The 22,791-nt window shown below is 39.4% G+C and overlaps 1 protein-coding gene across 4 annotated transcripts in view; it reads right to left on the bottom strand.

The window, feature by feature from the left end:
* LOC134851502 (acetylcholine receptor subunit beta-like 2) overlaps positions 1–22,419 on the bottom strand; it is a 60,876-nt gene extending 38,457 nt beyond the window's left edge. Inside the window, exons 1-3 of one of the 4 annotated variants that reach the window (XM_063867621.1) lie at positions 22,273–22,419; positions 16,735–17,456; positions 13,349–13,517 (exon numbers count right to left, since the gene is read on the bottom strand). In XM_063867621.1, the coding sequence (XP_063723691.1) occupies positions 13,349–13,517; positions 16,735–16,796 (231 nt within the window). In that variant the 5' untranslated portion in view covers positions 16,797–17,456; positions 22,273–22,419. Of the gene's footprint in view, positions 1–13,348; positions 13,518–16,734; positions 17,457–17,957; positions 18,026–22,272 lie in introns of those variants that run through there. The other 3 variants (XM_063867623.1, XM_063867622.1, XM_063867624.1) reach the window with 3 other exon arrangements.
* Between the last annotated feature and the right edge of the window lie 372 nt (positions 22,420–22,791).

Below are 22,791 nucleotides of genomic sequence, written 5' to 3'. Positions count from 1 at the left end.
TAATGATGGATCCTGCTTGTGAGGTCAATGAAAAAGGCACCAGGGAGAAGAACGATGGAAACGAAGTCGTAGAGGAAGGTACGGATACACCATTGGACCTGGATCCAAACGAACAGATCGAAGCGGACGATGAAACCTTGCCCTACGCAGAGGAAGATTGGCAGGATTCCGAACAGACAGAGGTTCCCAAGAACATGGAACCAGATCTTCCGTTCACGATGCAGACTCGTCAGAAAGACGGGACGAGACTAAGAAAGAAATACAATCCTTACGGTGACGACTTTGTAGTGGATAGGATAGATCTAAAGAAAATAGTGGAGGAAGTAGTGGGTTTAGAGGAAATAGCAGTGTCACAGGACATTGACATAGTCGATGATCACAACGATGAGTGGGTTGACGACTGGTCGAAACCCGAGGTGGAGTTCGACGATGAGCAACAGCAGTCAAATGAACAAGACCTGACGAACCTGCGTGTCTTAGAGTGGCTGAACGAAATGACATCAGACCCTGAAAAGACCAGCGTTACGATTCAAGACGTAGATCGCGAAAGCGCGAAATACATTAAGACCGAACGAGATGATCCTTCCTGGGCTGCCCAGGAAGGACAACTTCTCATTCCAGCTTCTAATCTTGACTTAATACCCGGTATGCGATCGACGGGGACGCCGATGGATATTTTTGTCCGGGGAGTGGGGGTAGGACTTACCCACACTGAAAACTTGATAATAAAAAAATTGAGAATAGCAAGAGAAACAGGAAACCTAGAAGCAGAAACAGGCGAAGAACCTAAGAAAACTGACATAGGCAGGGTAGTTGAGTCATATTTTAACATACCAAATGAATATTCAAGTAACATAGTACTAACAGATAGTGATTTCATACTCACAAACAGAACATGTGCGATAGCAATCACCGCAGACATGAGTTTTAGGACGGCGCTAGCGGCAGATTTTAAGAGGGAATATAAAAACGTGGAATTCCTTTGGAAGCAAAGACCGGGGATAGGGGGCGTAGCAGCCTTACCTCCGGCGGTGTCGCAGATACCGGGAAAGTACTTGTGCTTCTTGGTAACGAGGGCGACGGAGAAGCAGCACGTGGACCCAGAAAACCTAGTCTTGTCTTTGACGAGGCTGAGGGACTTCCTTGTGGAAATGGACGTGAAGGAGCTTTCGCTTCCAGTGTACGATCCAAATAGAGGAAGACTGCATCCTCGGGAATTGTACGCGCTTGTACACGTGATATTCTCTGATACGAACATACAAGTATATCTACATAAGAAATATTACTTAAGTATAGGCTGAATGATGTGCGAGAGGGTGTTAGGCCAAAGGACCAAGTTGCATGTAATATGTGATATGTGTGTTATGTTAGGTTATGTTATGTGTTAGGTTATTAAGATCATGGGTAAGTAGGGGTTAGTGACCATGAACAACTAAATGACGATCTTGGGAATAGATCCAAAGTTTGGACTGTCCAATCTTAGGTCGAATTCCAAAATTTTAGAGACCAATTGATTTTAATAAATTTTAGGATAAATATCTTTTTATCTGAACTGTCTTTAAGCAAATTTTAACGATGTATGTTAAGGTGAAATTGACAAGTGTGACATTCGTGATTTCTTTTCTAGATCCTGATTGATCATTTAATTGCTCACTTGAGTCAAAACTTGAAATCGAAATCAAATCAAACTTGGAAAGAACAGTATGGACAATTTCAACCTGGATGAATTGATGGACCTGGCAGAGGCATATGTAGGACCGATGGTAGATGCGATCTATCGTCGGCTGATCGAACGAGACTTCGCTCTGGAGGACCCAGAGGTGGTCATGTTGCTGACCGCCCTGATTAACATCTTGGGGCACGACAACCGTGGGGACCGCCCCACGGAAGTCCTGTTGATGGCAGCATATGGAGAAAGAGGAGTACTAGACCGCCCGAACATGAGAGTGATGAGGTGGAGAAACGGGGCTCTCTCAGGGAGTGACTTGGCGAGCCTGGGTTGGGAAGTTCTAGGACTTACCAACCAGGTGAGATGCCAATGCCCTCCAAGCCCAAACCTGGGCTGACGAGAATGCATCAGGAGATGAACAGCGAGGCGACCTCGTCTGGTTCACCACTGAGAGTAGCTGTGCCACCAAAAGGGGCGAAAGTAACACAGAAGGTTCAGACGAACCAAACCATACAAGATCTGGACGAGATGAACGATCAGTTGAGAAGTACGAAGAAGGAGTTAGACGATATGACGAAGACCATGCTGGCGATGGAGGAAGACCGGGACATGTGGAGAAAGTTGTTTGAAGACTGCAACAAAAAGCAGGGTCAAGAGATCGAACGCTTAAGGCAGGAATACAAAGAGCGATCGGAGCAGGTGGCGTTGACGACGTCCATTGAGAAAGTGATACCTGCAAGGGATATTCCTCGTGGGCAGTCCCCGATGGAGCTCTTGACACCTCGAGAAATGAGTCAAACAACGGAGACACGGCTTCCAGCAGAGACGAACCGAGTAACAATCCCGGATCCTAGTGACACCTTGGGTGATCCCGTCGTAGAACAGACAGTGAGAAAACTGATAGAGACCGCTGGACCATTGGTCGCTAACAAGAATGCACCAGGTTCCGGGGTGACTGCACCCTATGGAACGATTGACGATACGGGCAGAGTACAACTCTCCCAGACAATAATCAGACAAGGGATAAGTGACGTGACGCCACTCAGGGGGAGTTCGAAGATCACAGAGAGAAAAGTAAGGAAGATGCCAGCGAAGAAAGTGTCTCGTGTGATGGACGTGCAGAAGAATAATCAATTAAAGTATAATTTCACGGGAGTTCCGGAGACAGATCCGAGAGTCTGCTTCAATCGAGCTACCTGGAGCCCGGCTGTGAACCTGCAGCAACCACCACTCGGGACATCTCACCTGATATTGGGAGACAGCTTAGTCCGAGTGCTAACGAATTTGAGGACCTCATGGGTCACCACGGTGATGGCCTTTGGAGGCGCGACAATTGCCCAATTATACCGGATGGTGGAGCTGATGAATCCCGGGAGGATACCCAGTGTGATGATATTAGTTGGGACGAATGATATCTCCAGAGGATCAGACGAGCAGGAAGCACAGTGGGAATCAATGATGGTGTGTTTGTTCACCACTCTCTGGCAGAAGTTCAGTTGCGCGGTACTGACCGTTTGCACGGTGCCAATGAAAGCAGGAAACCTGACAGCATCAGGAAGAAGGCACAACGAGGGAGTCATGAGATGGAACAACATCATAAGAAACCTAGCAAATCGAAATGCCGGAAGAATGATCCTTATGGACATTGAACACGAATTGAGAGCCATGGAGCAAGCCAGACTGACTTCGGATGGCATCCACTTTGACACAATCGAGGGACAAGCTTGGTTGAATCGAGTCTTCCAAGAACGGTTGGACGAGTTAGAAGCAGAACTCTCTGACACAGGAGTACTGAAGGAAGAGGGAACGGTGAATGATACGGTGATCACTACCTTTGTGCCTCCTAACCTGGAAACGCGTTTGGGTACAGTCCCAGCCGCAATAAATTACCGGCAACAAAGCTCCAGCGAATCAGGTCGAAGAACTGACGTGCAGGATCGGTTGGGAGAAGCACCGACGAGGAGGACAATTCATCCTAGGAGAAGGATAGGACCCGTCAACCAACCAAACGAAGGAGTAGCAGGCACGTCCAGATCAGACACTAGATCGGAGACAACGAGTAGCAGTCGAGAAGAGAGACCGAACAGAGGCTCATTGTTATGGTCTAGACCCATGCCGTCTCCCTGGCACATATACAAAGAAGAACTGATGAAGCTGGACCTGCAGAAAGTAAGCTTCATCGAAGATGCAAGGAGGATGCTAAATGGAGCGACGCTATCCGTCAGCAGATTATACTCAATAACCGGCGTAGACTGGTTGATAGCCGCTAGCATAAATTTCAGCTCCACGACAGCCTTAAGATTTGCTGACTTGGAAGGACTGCCCTCCAATAACACAATGGGACCTGTGAATGCAAGACCGTTGCAGGATGTCAGATTGAACCATGAGGAGAGGAATCGTGAGGAAAGGCCAGGAAGATTCCTGACGGCGAGAGCGCCAATTGGACAACACGTGAAGATATTCAGGCAACTGACGACACCACCTAGTCATGTGAAGGAGAGAGTATACCCAAAACAAGTGAACCAAGATGGTGATGCCCAGAGATATGGCGGATTGACAGCAATAAAGAAAGATGAGAGCATCTTCGCCGCCTACGACAAAGCAGAAATGAGAAAGGCCAAGATCATGGTAGTAGCGAATTCAGAGTTCGTGTACACCTCTAAGTCTTTGTTTTGGCCGGACGTCATAATGCTGGCCGCAGTTGACCTAGACCTATTGCAATCAGTGTCATTGGCTATAGGGGTACAAAGGCAGACAGAAATGAACCCGATAACGATTGTGTTTGCTGGCATCAATGACCATCTACACAGTAGAGGTTTTCTGAGCAGGCTCAGAGATCCTGCAACAGCAGAAAACGCAGTATGGCCCGCGATAAAAGACATCCTGGAATCAATGGGTGAAGTGGTGGACGCGACAAAGGAGGGAACATTCAACAAAGTGACGTTGAGAGTAGTATTTGCGTTGTCTCCGGGATATGCATATCTCCCGGATGGACTGAAATTTGTGTATGCAATGGTAGCCTTACTTTCGGAGGGAAAATATGATGTGATCATATCAGCCCCGAATCGCATGATAGAAATGGAGAACCTGAGGCCACTTAAGGCTGAACTGCCTGCAGTATGGTCAGATATCTCAAACGCGATGAGAGGGTTCAAGGACCACGCGCTACACATGTTGGTGTTGGACGAAGTGCTGGGGTTGGAACTGTCCAACTTCAGTCGGCAACTCAAACTGAAACCAGGAATAGATGACGACCATCGAGTGATTACGGCAATGTCCAACGACTTGTGGTTCCGAGCAATGGAAGTGGCGAGTGAAGACACGAGAAGAAAGAATTCACTGGAGACGAGAGCTCATCTGGAAGCGATGGTGCTGAGAACCAAGCCGGAAGCAAACCAGTGGCTACACCTGAATCCGAGAGTAGCGGCATTGGGTGCAGATGCTTTTCAGCAAGGCCCAGTAATGATCACTAAGATATACGCCTACTTGTTGAAGGAGGTGAACCTGGCGGAAAATGCCGGAGAAAAGACAGCTGAGTTCGTGAACAGAATGTGTCAGATTACTCTGGAAACCTTCTGGACCCAGGAAGTGAAAGGACAGGAGGGATTTGAAAGGACAGACAGCATGCTAGAAGGGTTGGGAGCCAGATGGACCGCGTCCTTCTTGGCAAAAGTCTACTCGAAAGTCTCGCACTACTTGATAAAGGAATTCCTCCAAGTGGTAGTGAAAGTATCGATAGTGGAATTAATAGCCCTGTTTGTGACATTTGGAGCGGAGAATTTCGTGAAAGGACCGGTGATACTGCTTACGGATGGAATACAGAACCTGCGACTAGATGGACTTTTGACATTGATCGCAATAACCCACGGAAACTTGGGAGGGCTGATGAAACTGGCACGTTGTCCAGAGCAGATGAAAGAGAGAGTGAGGAATCTGGATATGAAGAAATCCACAGACTCGTGGAACAAAATAAGAGACCTGAGACACACTCTTATCCAGTATCTCTTGCAGCAAAATCGCTTTGGAACCGGAGAAGACGAGACAATTGAAAGAGAGGAAGATGTTAGACGACATGTTGGAGGCATGCCGCTGTTAACAGATTTGAGCTTAGCTATGAGAATCGATCCCTTGGCACTGATCAGAGGAGTCACGGAGTTCGTGACAGTGATCTATGGACCAGCAGTCACCTTTGCGTTCCCTGACGTTAAAGTGGAAGCATATAGGAGGTCGGTGTTGCACCTGAACCTCATATCGGCAGTGGACGGTAGTACACTGAACTGGTGTGAGCAGCGCGCATTGCGAGAGCTCATGAGTGAAGATCTGTTATTTGCGAAAATATCGGAGCCAGAGATGACAGTCATCAATTTTGACGATCACTTCTGTGACCGCATGGGAGAAGTAGAAAGAGGGCACATCGAGGTGTTTCCAAAGCTTTGGAATCTGAGGCCCTATGACAAAACGAATGGCGAAATGACCAGAGTGCCTCGTCTCACAGCAGCGTATCACAAGGTGAGAGAAGAGACGAAGGACTGGGGCGATTACAAGAAGCTACCCGAAGCAATCCCTGAATTCCCTCTGATAAGAAGGATGTTGCTCGGAGCAGTCTCCGTAGTACAAACTCCTAGGTTGAGAGCATTCGAAACCAATGAAAGGAGAGTAGGGAATTTCTCGGCGACGATGGATCCATACTTCGTGGGGAGAAATGCCGCCGTGTTACAGTACACACGATTTGCGTACACGGATCAAGCGACGAGAAGGCGAATAAGCAACGCTGCTACTCCCAAGCCTGAAGGATTTGATGAGGAATGGAGGGGACTAGGCTTAGCTCCAATGAGGATGAGAGGCAGGACTGAATTGCCTGAAGCCTCAGTAATCCTGACCAGTGTGAGAAAAGAGATGAAAGTTGCGGGAATATTGCAGACGAGAATTTTCCTAGCACCCTTCGGCTGCGAAGACATCAAAGTGGTCCATGGAGAAGAGGAAGATAAATCAGCCGGTACATTGCTCATACCGAGATTCCAGGAAGAAGCTGACAATGACAAACAAGGACCATCGAACTCGAATAGGGACAAGTCAGAAGGAGATGACGGACAGGGTGGAAACCGTCAGACTGAAGAACCCATGCAACAAGATCAAGCTGGTGGGGAGGACGACAGGGCATCGACAGGAGGAACATCCAGCCTGGATTTCAATATCTTCAGTGATCTTGAGAATAATGCAGACACGTTGGAAACGACTGAGCCAGCGGATGAAGGCATCTCGACACTGGAACCTCCGTCAGCCTTTGAGGAGATGAAACGAAATTTGCCGGAGAGCAGCTCTCCTGGCAATACAAGAAATAACGATCAGAGAATCCTCATGGAATCACCTCGGAGGAGAAGAATAGAGGCCTCAGCCAGAGTACCTTTCTTGGGAACGCTACCCGAAGAAGAATGGGAAGTACATCACAGAGACCACGAGAGTAGGACGGGATGTAAGCTGGACAGAGTGGCGTTCATGGAAGAAGTCTGGACTGTGATTCAGAGCTATGGGACCCAGTCCATTCTCAAAACAGGTCTCAATCAACCCTTGATGAGAGAAGTACTTGACAAGCTTGATGAGTGTGAAGGGAGACTGAGTGAGTTATTGATCGACTCAGCCACTGATGAGAGTGAAGCGAATTCTCCCATCAAGATGACACCGCAGGATAATGAAGGAGAGGTGGTGTACCTGTCAAGGACCAGGAGAGGAACGATGCGATCGAAAATGGTGATTGATAAAATCAATGCGATGAAAATGAAGTTAGGCAGCAGAGTGATGCCGAGGAGGATTGGAAAGACGAAAGTGGATTCGGAAATATCGATGAAAGCTGGTAACTCAGCGAAAAGAAAACGAGTCGAGGAAGTCATGGATTTGGGGCAAGGTGATTATCAATTGTCTGGCACAGATAGAATATTAACTGATATAGCGATGGTGCCACCCATTCTCATGGCGGGGATAAAGTCAACCGGTTATAAATCCAAAAGGAGTGACCGCACTCTGACTGGAGCAACTTTAGAAATGGAAATACTCAGTCAATGTGGAGAGAGTAAAATGAGGGACTTCAAACCATCTCCCATGAATCATGGAAAAGGGAGTGTTGCAGGACAACTGACACCAGTGGAATACAACCGACTAACAGTGTCGGAGACAGTGTCGATAGATGAACCCACCGGTGGATACATGGAGATGTTGGAATACCGGAACTCGGCTAGAGGGTATGTAGTGGCCCTGGAAGACGAAAAAGCCATGGAGGGTTATCTGGAAATGATGTTGCAAGGCACCACCCTCAAGCAGAAGGCGTATGGAACTTTGGCGTCGTCTGACGTAGAGGCGGAGACGATCGAGCAGTTAGTGAGCCTTCCATGGAAAGCAGTAGTATTGAGGTATTTCGAAGAAGAAATGAGGACTACGCCAAGAATACATGCTCTCGTGGCAGTACCTTACGTAAGGACAGAATTACAACTCAGGCTCGCCTGGTGCATGATGGGACTGACTCGCGAAGAATATGATTCGGAAGAAAGGAAGAGATCAAAGGAGGAAAAAGTTTTCCTTATGACGAATCTGAGGGATCTGATAGTCCAGGAGGGAGCAGCAGTAGCGTGTGCAAAGCGGAGAGACGCTCTCTGTTTCATTCGATTCCTGATAGAGCAGATCTCAGTACCTGCATTAAGCACTTGTGTTAAAATGTTGAAGGAAGGCGATGAGCGAACGAAAGCCATGTTCTTACTAGCAATGCTGGATATGCAGCAAAGTAAACCGATGAGGGTGAACATGAAAGAACCTGAAGAATTGGAACCCATGAAAAAGATAGACGAGATCAGGAGATTCTCAAACAAGGAGTTGAGGCTCACTAAAGAATCTATGGGAGCATTGCCGAAATCCAGTGAATACTGTGGACCGATCAAGAAGAAGTCATATCGCTATGTATCCGGGATCATAGGGATAGCGTACAATCCTTTCCTGAGTGAAGACATACGTGATTGCTTCTTTGATTATGAGCAGGCGGTGTTACTAAGATTCTGGACGTCCAGAATTGTGACGACTAAGAGCGTTAACAATCCACAGGCCAAATTGGGATTGGTCTTGGAAGAAGAGGTGACTGCACCTTCAGTACCAAAATCCGACAAGAGAGTGGAATTTGGGTTGGGATTCTCAGATGAATTACTGAGAACGAGCTTGATGGCAGTGTGGGAATTGATGAAGCCATCGTGGTGTCCTAGTCCCAACGCTGACTCAATATTACGGGCGACACAGGACATACAGAGGGAACTGAATGTGGACTGTAACCTGCGTGACCTCAACATCATATATAATGTGATGACAACAGCCTCTAAGAGCAACGGAGAAGATGGAGTGGAGTTGCCTGGCTGGGGACCAGAAGACTGGGTCAAACCTGGTAGCTGTCTGGCGGAAGTCTGTGGACTAGAGGGTCACGTTTGTGGAAGTCTAGACTGTGTGAAAACCCTGGAGAAACAACACAAGCAGTTGACGGTATTGTTTGGAAATGTAGTGATGAAAGCAAGAACGGAAACGGAACTGATAGCAGATTGCCATGGAGGAACCGGTGTGAATCTAGTGACAGCACTAGGATTCTACAGCATGTTTGGTTCTCTAGAGTCACTATTGAATCTAGAACAGAAACATGAGATGGTCACAGCCATCAGCGTAGAGGTATTCCCAGGAGTTCTGCAGACTGAGCAGAAGTATATAGGAAAATGGAGGGAAGCAATCGAAACGGAGATGAACATCAGACACAGCGAAACTTATTGTAGACCATCAGGAGCACGATATTTGGTGGGTTCAACGTTGGCTCCAATGTGCAAGAGCAGATACCCTGTACATTTCGTGGCTGTGGACGTGAAGAGTACAAGAACGATCGTGGATCAAGCTTTCTCAGTGCCAAAGTGCGTGAGATTGGCGAGAATGTCTGAAAAGTCTTACGAGTTACTATGTAAGATGTTCTCAGCAGTTCCAGAGAGAACCAAAGAGGAGTTGGAGTCAATACTAGGAAAGAAGTTCATGGGATATGTGAGCGGGAACTTCAGTGACTTTGAAAAACAGAAACAGAGAGGATCAACTGTCACAGATTACAATGCAGTAGATGAGAATGATGAAATCCACCGAGTGATGATGGAAGTGGAACCATTGCTGGAAGCTTCAGGAAAACGCAATTGGAGGAGCGTCATGTTGACACATGACGAGTTTCCTTGCCACTGCTTGCTGCAGACCTGGTGGTATCCCAAGCGTAGTAATTTGGTGTTGATATGGGACTCTGGAGAGCTGCTCTCCATGGGTTTACCAGATTCATCACAGCCCATAACAATAGTGATAGTGGGAGTTATGATGGCGATACGATGGCTGGAAGCTCATTTGAGAGAAAATAATAGACAGGAGGCACCGACGAGAGAACAATTGCAGAAATTAGATTGTCTAAAAGATTTAGATCTTTTTGAGACAATGTGCAAAGTTCTAAACATTCCGATGGAAGTGAAGAAGATATGGGCAAGAAAACGATTGATGCCATGGTTCAGAGCTAACATGACTGCATGGTTGTACGAGTATGCGAAAAAGCATATGTCGAAACATGGCAGAGTGTACAGTGAATATCAGCTGGACATTGGGGCAGGAGCTTTCAAGCGAGCTTTCGTGACCCATCGGAATGCAGTGACCACCGCTGTGAAAAGAATTTCCAGGACGAGCGAGCGTAGTGGAAATGAGAAGGCAGAGATGCTGAAAGAAGATTTGGAGAGAAACGTGACGTTGTGTCTCCACAACAGCTTCTGTAGAAACAGAGAATCAAACGTGGATCCCCTACCTTGCTGTAAACAGAGGGTGGAAGAGCAGAAGTGTTGGAGGACGGCTTCCAACAGCGTCAGGATAGTCAATGACGTGCTACAAGACACGGAAACCGAGAGTGCGGAGTCAGTGTCACAGGAGGAGGAAATGGAGCATTGACGAATGGTCGAGAAAACAAGAGGCAGCAAGAAAGAAAATTAGAAGAATTTAGAAGTTTTAGAACTTCTAAACGACGAAAAAAGAAGAGAACAAAGGGATGATGAAGAAAAGTTAAAACTCAGAATTGTTTTATGTGTGTGAAAAACTCAAGTGAGAAACCAAGCAACCAAGTTGTAATTGAAAACTGAAACATTTAAGTTGAGTTTGGAAATTGTTGCATTTATAAATTTGCATTTTGGTTTTAGTTGAAGTGGCTTTAGAGACACTCACTTATTATTTATTTAGAAAGGCTTGAGGGAAGAGTATATTTAAATATTCCAGCCTGCATGATTGTTTTTAATCACTTAGGAAGACTGATAACTTTGTGGTGACATGAAAAACTTGAGTAACTTCTTGCGGAGGGAGGTTGTTGCATTGTTCTTTCTAACCACAAAGTTTCTTAGTTTTAATACTCAGGACAATAGACAAGCAAGATTTCCGAAGGGAAGGAGCATAGTAGGATAATTTTAGCTTGTTGGTTGGCAGGACTGTCCTGCAAGCCAACACCTTTTAAATCTAGGAGAAAAAGTTTCAATCGGGATATTGACACTGGAAGTCAGAAAATATGTTTTATCTTAAGTCATATCCTCAATGTGCAGATTAATGAAAGAATTTGAAGGCTATAGTGATGTAGTATGATGCCATTTATATTCTGCAGTGAGTCGATGTGACGTAGGTAAAAGTAATTTCGTGCATTTTGTAAATTCTGTTCGATGACACTGTAACCGTTTAGAACATTGCGCGATTCAATGAGGACATTGACCGGACTGTCCGGGGAGTATGTGACATTCGACCAGAATGGCCAAAATGCAGTCTCTGCAGAATTCGGTATTTTAGCAGCAAGCCTTCCGAATTGGCGATTTAGAACGGATAAGGACGTTATTTGAACGATTGGCCAAACGGTGAAGGCTAGAAGATTCTGGAATTCTAATTTTTAAAAATTCGAATTATGACGTCATATTTCTGAGAAACGTCAGAGACGGCCATTTTAGCTAAAATAGCAAAAAGAAACAGAACAACTTTTATCTGCGATTACGAACAGTACGAAATCGAGACTAAAAAACAACAACGAACTACCGAACAGCAGAGGACGTTCCGAGTTGCAACTATTGTGCTGTTACAATAGTTGCAAGGCCGTTGCGAGCAACGGTGAAGGGTAAAACCCAGCCTTCCGAGTTATTGTGAACTGGATATTAAGAAGCTTGATTCACCGGATTCAAGAATCCGGAAGGGTCTCGGGACGTGGACTTTTATGAACTTATATTGAATTTTAGCATCCGTCATGTCCTGACTTGAATTTAATTAAGATCTTAATTCGTTTTGACAAGAATGAGGAGCTAGAAGTAGGGGGGGAAGGGTTGATCCATCTTCGATGGAGATGATGATTTTTATCTACTGAACAAAAACAATAGTAATATAATAAGTAGTAGCCCTGTTTTTAGGAGTGACCTCGTGGTCTGGGGATACAGAGACCCAGCCATGAGCTCACTAATTTTGCATGTAATTCAGTTAATTTGAGCGTTCTGGTCGAAGCCGGAGAACAGTAACGTTTTTGTCAGCCTGATGTAAGAAAGACCACCGAAAAGTACTGGCTTGGTAGAGACGGTGAAAAACATGCAAAGCTCTGTTTAGACGCTAGCCAGTCGTCTTAAGACTTAGTTTTGTTATCCGTCGATATGTATCTTCCGGGCGAATGTTACAAGGACTGTTATATCTATAGGATCTGATGCTTATGTATGACACTTCAATTTGCGCGAAATTGCAAAAAAGACCAGTTCAATTTTCTGTTCAATTTCAGATGATCGGGACGGCAAGTTTATTAGTGCGGGTTTCACATGAAAATCTTCTTTATAGTAAATCATTTTTAATCTTTTTATCCTATTTATGTTTTTTCTATAAAAAAACTTTCAAAGATTTTATAATAAATTTCAAACAGCCAGCTGCTGGGCAATATTCAGTTCCTATTTATATACAGATATACAGTCCTATTTAAAAAAACTACAAACAAAAAATGTTCAAATTATTAAGGTCTTCAAATTAGTGTAATTTTTTTAGTGCGTGGTATGGTGAGAAAACTATACACACGCGTAAAAAAATTCTTAAATTGACAAAAGTTGTCCTCAAAGGAAAAATAACAAAGAAAAACAATTTAAAAAATGTATTTTTTTTTTGCAGAATCTTTTAAATTTTTTTGTAAGCATTTTTGTAAGGCAAGTGCCAAATAACTTTCAAAGATGTTTTTATTGAAAAAAAACAGGTTTTTTTAGCCTAAATGATTAATTTAGCAAGTTATCGTCACTTTATTTGTTCGCTTTATTCGGTCGAAATAAAACAAAACCAGTTTTTCTCACCATTTTTTAGGTTCGTTCAAGTCACGACTGAAAAGGTTTTTTTTCTGTTATATCAGTTAACCTGGCCCGATAATTACTTGTGGTACCTGATTTTGCGTAGAAAACAAAAATAAAAACGAAAAAGGAAAAGAAAAAAACTAAAACACATGAATACAAATTTCCTCCGCATTTTCAATAGTCGGAACAACAACTAGCTTCTAGTATTTATAATGACGCCCGCAAAAAAACTAAAACCCACACAATACAAATTTTTAATGACGCCCGCGAAGCTCAAAAAAAGTAAATATAATTATCAAAGTGAATGAGTACTAACTTGTTCGACTACATTGAGGTCGTTGAGTTGGTAGAGGTCAAACTCGCAGCTGACCATCAGTTTCCTCTCACTTGAGGTCACTGGGCGGAGACTGCGACTGCTGTTACGTAATATTTCCCGCACCAGTCCCTTCCCCACGTCCTGCTCCACCTCGTCCCAGTGGGGGTGGCTGCAACGAAGAAAATTTTCAAAATTGCAGATTGCAGCAAAATTAGAAGTCTCAATACAAAGCTCTAGCGCTAATTTACTGCTTTCATTATTAGGGGAGGCAATTCTTAACTAGGTACCAAAGGGAGGGCAATTGTTAAGTAAATCCAATCACTCACTCAGTTTGTTATAAGTTATGATTATTATTCAAATTATGCAAAAATATTACATCCGCGCCCTGTAACTAACAAATAAAACTATCATCTATTGAAATTTAAAATAATTCGTGGTACTGCCTTAAATTAACAGCGTTCAACTGTTTTTTCTTCAAATTATCAATATAGTTTTTTTATTTTTATGAGCAGAGAAAACTGATTTATGTGAAGCTTCGAGGAATGAAAAAAAAAAGGCAAATGAAAAATGAAAAAAAAAAAACTAAAATCAACTATACAAAAAACGAATGGAACACAGGGGAACATTAAAGAAAGGGGGCAAAAGAGGGTTGGCACGGACGCTCTACGTTACCTTACCACTAAAATGGGTCTCCCCTTGGGAACTTTTATCAGATTACTCGATCAGCCGTTAAATTTTTTTAGGGCGCCAAAACTTTTCTTAAGGCGCCAAATTTTTATAACACAGCACAGAATTTATGAACCTTGATACGCTAGTTTATACGTTGATGAATAAAACCTCCTAGTCTTCTAATATTTGTTCACTGATTCCCATTCATTGATCATTTAGACCGAATGATGGAAGACAAGTTTCAGCCAATCAAAATTGAGTAATCAAAAATGTCAAAGAAATGATGAAAATTTTTAATTAACCAAAGAAACCCAAGGGGGGAAAATTTTCAACCAATCAAAATTCCTAAGCGTTCCTATTGGCTAAATGCTTTTCTCACAAAATCGAATTCAAAATTATCAGAAAATAATGATCTAATAACTATAATAGATGCAGATGTAATAGGTGCAGATCTAATAAATTTGTTTTTCGTAAATCGGTTTTCTTAAAATATTAAATTTGTTCCAATCCGCCTTCGATCCGGTATTGATTTCATTCATCTGCTTATTATCTAATCTGGCAATATTAACACTAAGGGCCCTGGATTTATTTGCTTACTTTAAGATTTTCGCAATTTCCGTGAGTTTTTTGAATACTCAATTGTGATTGGCTGAAAATAAGCCAAAATAAATTTCAGGCATTCGGCCCCTCCAGCATGAGGGACGCAACCAACCCAGGCTAACAAAACAAGAATGCTCGTATATCAGTGCAAAGCCCTAAAACTTGAATGTTCCGAAAGTCCCTTAATTCATATCGAATAGTTTTTGGGAAACGAAAATATTGAAAACCTATAAATTTTGGACAAAATCAAAGTGTGAAATTTTGAGTTGTACAAAACTAATTCGAACGATTAACTAGCCTCCGTATAATTTGGAACGATTTTATTGTGCGGGATAAATCGCCAAGCATAAATAATTCACGTTACTCACTCAGCAGTATGGATAAACTCTTCAAAGTGCGCATATTTTAGTTCAGAAAATGGCCAATTTGGCAATTTTAAAACCCCCAGAACTTTACAAAACATAATTGGAGGTAAAATATTTTTTAAAAATTGAAATCATAAAGTCGATATCTTCAATGGGTTATAAAAAGTTTTTGTTGATAGCTATTATTTCGATCGGCGAAAGTTGACTGAATAAAAAAAACACCGAGCATAAATATTCCGTTTTCTTCGAAAGTCGGAACAATGACATTGATTGATTGTAAAAAGAAGCCGAAAAAAAATCTATTATTGTTAGAACTAAGACGCATTGAAAAAAAGTTTTTTATTCTTAAAAATTACCGATTTTTTGAAACAGAAAAACAATTTTGCCTGGTATCTGCACAAATTGTACAACAAAATTAGTTGTACTGCTAAATTTCCTTTTCTGCTAATTTCGAATTCAATTTGGTAAAAAAAACAATTTAGCTTGGTTGAAAGTTTTCCATCATTTGGTCCCTCTATCATAAGAGTAGTCTACTGCAAAACAAGATTGTTTATCAAATCCAAAAGTGTCCTAGAACGCCACTTTGACCTGCCTGTTTTTTTTTAAATTGCAGACGCGGCTTATAACAATTTGGCAAAGTAAGATCTTTAGAAAGTTTGGGGAAATTCTATAATCTCGATTAAAAATTCGATAAAAACATTTTTTGTTTTCCGAACCTGCACTTGAGGAATCTTAGATCCACTTGTGATTGGAAGCTTTGTCACAAACTTCCACTACCCAGGTAAAAAAGTGAAAATACGGTACCAGTATGATTGTTTGGTCTCAGTTCTTTTCGTATTTTTGATTGTTATTTTTTTAACAATTGGGATAAGTTGTCACTTGCTAAGAACTGTCACCAACGAAACTAGCTCGCAAATCGGTAGCAATTTACATGCAAGTCATCTCATACTTTCGAAATGGTTTTCAAAAATGTTTCCCGCGTTGAAAACTTTTTTTTGCCATTATATATCCAATATTGGGGACTAACAGTTGCAAATTTCATTTAAAGATAGTATTATCAGCCTCCGTTAAAAATTTGCATTGATTTTTATTGCTGAAAAAATGCCCCTAAACTAACTGTAGGAAAGGGATATGAGTTTATTTTTTGAGTAAAAAATTGATTGGTTTGTGTGATTCCGAAAAGGCAAATTCAATCCAGTTTTGTTTGAACTATTGCAACCCGGGTTGAGCTCACATTGAAAATTAGCGATAAAAAAATGAAAAAAAAACAGCGATCCCCATCGATATATTATCGATGTTCATTGCCACAATAGCAAACTTTATCGATAAACATCGCTAATTTGGCTTATTTTCAGCGATAAAAAACCTATCAAAATGAGAAGAACTAGTGCTCTAACAGGGTTGCGATCCCCTTATCTTGAGATTTAAATACCTGTATGCTACCTCTTTGCTATCAATCCTTAAATAACAGAAACTACAGAAAAAGCAATGATTAACGGTGAGACTTCAACCCGGGAACTCAAAAATCATCCTCACATTTTCTATGTTTTTTTTTTCATATATCACAATATTCCTCAGAATGGGAAAATTGTTTGCAAAACTCCATAAAAACTGTGAAATCTTCTGTTATGACTTCAAAGTTGTCACTGTTGGTATAGGTTTATTCGAGGTGTTGAAGCAAAACATTGCGCGTGGTTTTTGTTGTTTATTTTTGAGATAGATCTCCGGAAAAAATTGTCCATATAAACTTACGGTGTATACTCCAGTTCCGAAGCTGTTAATTGCAGAAAAATTAAACAAACAAGGTAGTACATAACTTGGACAGTTTGAGAAGGTAATTTTTCGATTTCAGAGAAAATAAGAAAGCTGCGGGAAAATAAATTGAGTTCAAATGAGCAGAAGTGATTGGGCTATTTTCCAGCAAGTAAAATGAATAAAAAACGAGTTTGAATAAAATAAATAATAGAAAGCAATATTTTACAGGTATCTTCAAATTGTACCCTGAGATATTTTCATTTAACGGCGCAGAAGGTCAAGTTTTTAGGACTGCATTTATTCTGGAATAAGAAAGTAATAATGAAATTTATCGGGGGATTATACCCCGGATAAAAAAGGTTAGAAGTTACTTGTGATTTGTGACAGTGTCGATGCGGTTGAATTGACGGGGCTTAAAATGGATTGAAAGCGTGATAGTAACTATCTTTAACCCTGATTGGTCAGAGGCAAAAGGACTTCAAGCCGGGTAATTGAGACCATTTTTACCTTTGAAATATCCGAAGAGCTGACAGCTTACAAAGTTCATTAAAGTTGACCGGTTGCTCTATCTAATCTTCACACTAAAATTTCTCGAATAATAGGGTCTTTTGAAGCAAAATTTTTTGACCGATTTAATACAAAAGACAAATTCAATAGGTGCCAAATAGTTGCTTGGTCGGTATCGTAACGGTGGTTGGAGTTCCGCAAGTCTATGCGATCTAAAACAAAAAATGATTGTCCAAAAATCAAAAGTGAAAAATTATATTTTCCAATTTACAGTAACTATGGCAATAATTTTCTTTATTTTTACGAAAAATGTGACTTTCATCAAGTTATCAACTTTTCTTTAAGGATAAACAGCCTTGGACAATATAGGGCTACAGGTATTTTTCAAGGACACAAGCAATTTACTGCTTTAATTTTATGGTGGCTGTAAATAAATACTCAAATAAAAATAGATTAACAAAAGGTTTTGAAGGCAACAAACGGCTAAAAAGAGCAATTGATGCTATGTGACGTCATAAGATATTGAAATTGGATAACTAAAATTTGACCCCGAGCAATTTGAAGATACAAGAAACGTCAGAAATAAAGGCAAACAAAAAGCTAGGTTAAAAAAAGAAGTTTTTTGGAACGCTTAAGGAGAAAACAAGTTAATACAGAACCTGACGTCAAAAGTACCTTCTATAATCAAAAGTCGGATCAATAAAAACAATTACTTTTTGCATTTTTGCAAACTTTACTGCATCTTTCTGAAGGTTAAAAAAAGACAAACCTTGAAAGCTAGATATAAAAAAGGCCCAATTTAAATCACTAAATTCGTCTGTTAAATCTAGAAATGAAATTGGGTCATATTTTTTAGCCTCGGGACATTTTCAATGCAAACTGCAATTTTAGTTGATTTGTTTTTTCTAAAGGCGTTCCATTGATATGAAAGGGGAGGTCGTATGCTTATAGAGTGACAAAATCATTCCGATACCGAATGGTTGACAAAATATTCTCATGTCAAAAGTTTGTTATTCCTAGCACACTGCTGCTCAATTCGGTGGGGGTTGGCGCGTGGGTCGAGACATTGCCAACAAAATTTAACAATTTTTTTTTCAAAAAATGATCTTCGAAAAGTGCTGTAAAAGTGCTGAAAATTGTAAAAGTGCTGAAAACTTTGAAACATCTGAGAAGTAACAAACAAAGTACAAAAAAATTAGTTTTAGTATTTAAAGTTACTGATTAACAAAAGCAAAGAACAATCGAGGTGTTTGATTCCTTTTGAGACTCAATCATTAAAACCTAATTTTATTCTATTGACAAACAGTGCTGATTTACAATGTCTGGACAAAACGAATGAAGATTGAAAAATATTTTTACTCAAATTGAGTTGATTTTAGACAAAAAATGGCGAAGACAAATTTTACTTAAAAATTTAACAGAATTAGTATGGTGAAGTTTGCTTCGCAAATCTTGGGTAAAAAAATTATACCCCAAAAAAAGTTTTTTTTTGCTTTTCTTACATGCGTTTCCTAGTCAATCAAAAATTACGCCGTATTATCAGAAAGTTTGTTAAGAAAGTTATTGAACAGCTAAGAAGTTATTGGGCAGTGATCCTCTTATTTAATTCAACAAAGTTTCTGAGAGCCTAAGGCCAAAAAAAAACATTTAAAAATTGCTTCAAAATAACAATTGGTACTTAAGGAAATTAAGAAAGTAAAATGACAATTTTTTGCTATCAAACGAAAATAAATTTGAGTAATCAAATCAAAGAGGTAATACACTTTTCAAATTTTGTTGAACTGAAAAAGAGACTCACTGTCGTATAGGTTTGTCATTAATCGATTTGATAGTTTGTTTTTGATTAACTAAACTGAATAAAGTCTTTTCGAAAGTTGTAATTAATTTGTGTATCGACTTTTTGTTTAACTTTGTATATTTCAATCTATACAATATATAATTTTCAAGAGAATTGATTCGCAAGAAAAGAGCTTTGCTCAACATAAAATCACAGTCCAGATTTTGGGGAGATAATACAAATGGTCTATCCTCAACAGGACTAATGATATCTACTGATAGACCCTCAGCGATTCGCATGAACAACATGATTTGTTATTTTTTATTTTAATGGTTTTTAAAAGACTGAAAAACCTCGTTTGTCAAAAATTTTGTTTTCAAATCGAAAATTTGTCATGTCATAATAGGATTTGAAAAATTGTGAATATCTTCATAACAACTATAAAATTTGGCACGCCAGCTACAATACTTTTCCAAAATTTATTGCAATGAATTTAATTTGTAATAATTTGAGGCTTCAAAATACTACTTGCGCCGAATGTGATAAATGAAAATAGTTTGTTCAGTTCAAAAGTAAACAGCGATTTAAATCTGTTCAAAAATCGGTTAAAACGTAATCGAGGTAGACTTGAGTTTTAGTAAAAACGAGGTAATTCTTTTTGCTTTTTTCATAGAATGTGGTTGTCGATTTTCGAAAAAAAAATCATCAGGGTGTCTTAAACTAAAACAGGGCGTTAAAAGGAAGTTGGATGATCTAGTGAGTCGCTTAACGGTTGTCGCTTGACGGATCTTACTCGCTTAAAATGTACGTTTACACGTAATAATTTTTAAATTGTACACGTAAATCTAGATTTGATCTGGAATGAAATAAATTCTCTGCAGCCTTTCGTTACTGAATCAAGTTTGTTGATATTGAACTTTTGGGAAAGTTGAGACATTGAGTTTTCATTTTGAAATCAGGTCAAAGTAAAATGCAGCAAAGTTTTGTTGCGACAAAGTAAACTTGAAGATAATGAGACTTATTGAGACTTTTTGTTCCGATCTTTTGAAATTTGAAATCTGTGGAGAAATTTCGTGTTCGTATGTATTTTAGTTTTTTTCTTCCTTTTTTTTCTTTTTGTTTTGTTTACCTCGCAAAATCAGGTATCTCAAATGAGCATCGGAATAAGTCAAGTGTCATATATAAATTGAAGCGTTTTCAATCGCGGTTTGAACATTTTAAAAAAATTTTCTAAAGTTTTTTCCCAATATTTCGAAACTGGTTGAGTTTTTTAAAAATATTTATTTCAATTTCCAGCGAAAAAAGCGAGTGAGCAGGCTTACAACAGCTTGTTTATGCTTCACTTAAGCCCTAAAAAATTAGTTTCAAGCAGTTAAAATTAATTAGGTTCTACTGCCTTTTTGGGAAACAAAAATTCGAAAAATTGAAAATTTCAGCAAAAAAAAAAATTTTTAACTTTTTTTTTCAATTTTTCTAGTTTTTTTTTCAAAGAATGGCTTAATTGTCTGATTTACTATGGCTGTATGAGCCTAAATTACAGTATTACGTCAGATCCTTTTGTCACACCACGCAAATAAAATACACTAATTTGAAAAAAACTTTCTTTTGTAGTTTTTTAAAGACTATGCTCGGAACATTCTGTGCTTTTTTCATAGTAACCGGCTATCCTTGTTTTAATCTGGTTTTAATGAAATTTCTATTAAGACTCCGATATTGTGACAAAACGTTGCAAAATTGATTGGGTCACATTTAATGGAGTCTAGAAACCGCTTGCGGAACACTAACACATTGACAAATTTAAAAGACATAACACGGAGATTTTTGATCCTGGGATTTAGTTTTGAAAGTTTTGTCACTGTGTTATTGGCGCATGAATAATCATTTGTAGTTTTTTTTTTTCTGATAAAGGTACTTAAAAAAGCATGCACTAATTTTTTTCTAAGGTATCAATGCACTAAACCATCAGGCTAGAAACTAGTGCTTGTTTTTGTATTTGACAACCACTTTTGGGAGAAATATATGACCAGCTATGACAAAAATATAGTTCGTGAATACCTTAATATATGAAACCAATTTTTTGGACAAGGAGACAAGGATGTTAACACTTAACAACGTTTCAGATGGCATATTTTCCTTGTTTCTATTTTCGGAAATCTTCAGTAAGTTATCAACGTTTTGATGTTAAATGAACAAAAAGTGACATTTTCAACCTCAGTTTTTGTCGACAGGTTTTCATTCGCCAGATTTTGTCGTTTTATTGACGATTAATAAAATAAAGAGTAACTTTTACCAACAAAGATGGATTGCGATTAATTTTACTAATAAAAAGGCTTTAATAAAAAAAACTATGAAATAACGCCAGTTTGAATTAAATAAAGCTAAAGAAATCAAATTGAATAGAATCTAAATCGATCAAAATTCATCACTTTTCTTTTTATGGCTTCAATTTTGAGGCATTTCAAGTCAACTTAATTCTATTTGAGTCCTTTCAATTCAAGCCAAATCGATCTAAATCAATTTTCATTCACACTTTGTATATAAAACATTAGTTACATATTACATACATTTATTTTCACTTGATCGACTCTCATTCATTAAATTTTTCAATTGATTTTTCGTAATGATGTTTCAACTTAAAAAAAAGTATAAGATCAAAAAAGGAGAAGTTTTCTTCAAATGAAATTAGTCATTCTCAAAAGAGTTTTTTTGATTTGTTGATTCGATTTATAAAATTGCGTTAAAAACGTTGATCTTAGAAATGACGCCACAAAATGTCGAAAGCATCCCCTGAAACTAAAACCATAGTTTGAAAAAATATCCTCAAGCGCATGCTCATCTGATTTTTTTTGTTTACAGAATTTGACTTAAATTTGAGAGTGATATTAGTCTTTGGCTACAAATTGTTTTTTTATAAAACTCCAAAAACCTACTCAATTTGAAAAGAAATTAGTAACCCCCAAAATCCGTTCAAATCAATAAAAACTGATATTGAAAAAGTAACCTTTATAAATTTAACAAATCAATTTATAAGTAGATCAATTGAAACCGATTTAAATCCTTTTCAAAACTCTTGTTGTTACATTTAATTAATTTGAACAACAATTTAAAATCAAATGTAGCCAATAGCAATTTTAGTTTTTTGAGTGCTGGAAGTGCTAAGAGCAAAAAGGATCAACTAACAAAAAAAAATTAAGTTCAAGTTGTTGCTGATATACTGTATTTTGTCTGGAGCACTAATTGAAGTAACTTACTCTGTAAAAAACCAACAGCTCGAATAATACTGAAATTTAATGTGTTACTGATATTTTTAATCAAAGTGGATTAAAGTTGATTAACTTTTCAATCAATTTGATCAGTTTTTTTTCTCCGAAAATAGATCGCATTCAAGCAACAGACCATTTGGTCTTTTCAGCTCTGAATAAATATCGGCGCTCTTCTTTTTTGATGAAGCTATAACAAATATTTGACCAACAAAGGTGGTGCTTCATTTGTTGAATTAGACAAACGAATTACAGTTACTTTCGATTTTTTACCATAATTAAAATACGCATGCATTTTGTAGAAAAGGCATTATTGTTCCGACTTTCGATACGAAAGTAACGGAAAATTTGTGCTCGGGTGGGTTTTTTTTTTCTTCAGACAAATTTCGACTTTTTAACTAGCCATTTTTGATGGAATTTTTTTTATATCATTCGAAAGCTATTGTTGTCTTGAGCTTAAATTTGAAAAGAATTTTTCACCTGTGACCATTTTTCGTAAAGTTGCGAGGG

Source organism: Symsagittifera roscoffensis, chromosome 7, assembly GCF_963678635.1.
Source record: "Symsagittifera roscoffensis chromosome 7, txSymRosc1.1, whole genome shotgun sequence".
Lineage (NCBI taxonomy): Eukaryota > Metazoa > Xenacoelomorpha > Acoela > Convolutidae > Symsagittifera > Symsagittifera roscoffensis.
This window is presented reverse-complemented; position numbering and strand designations above follow the sequence as displayed.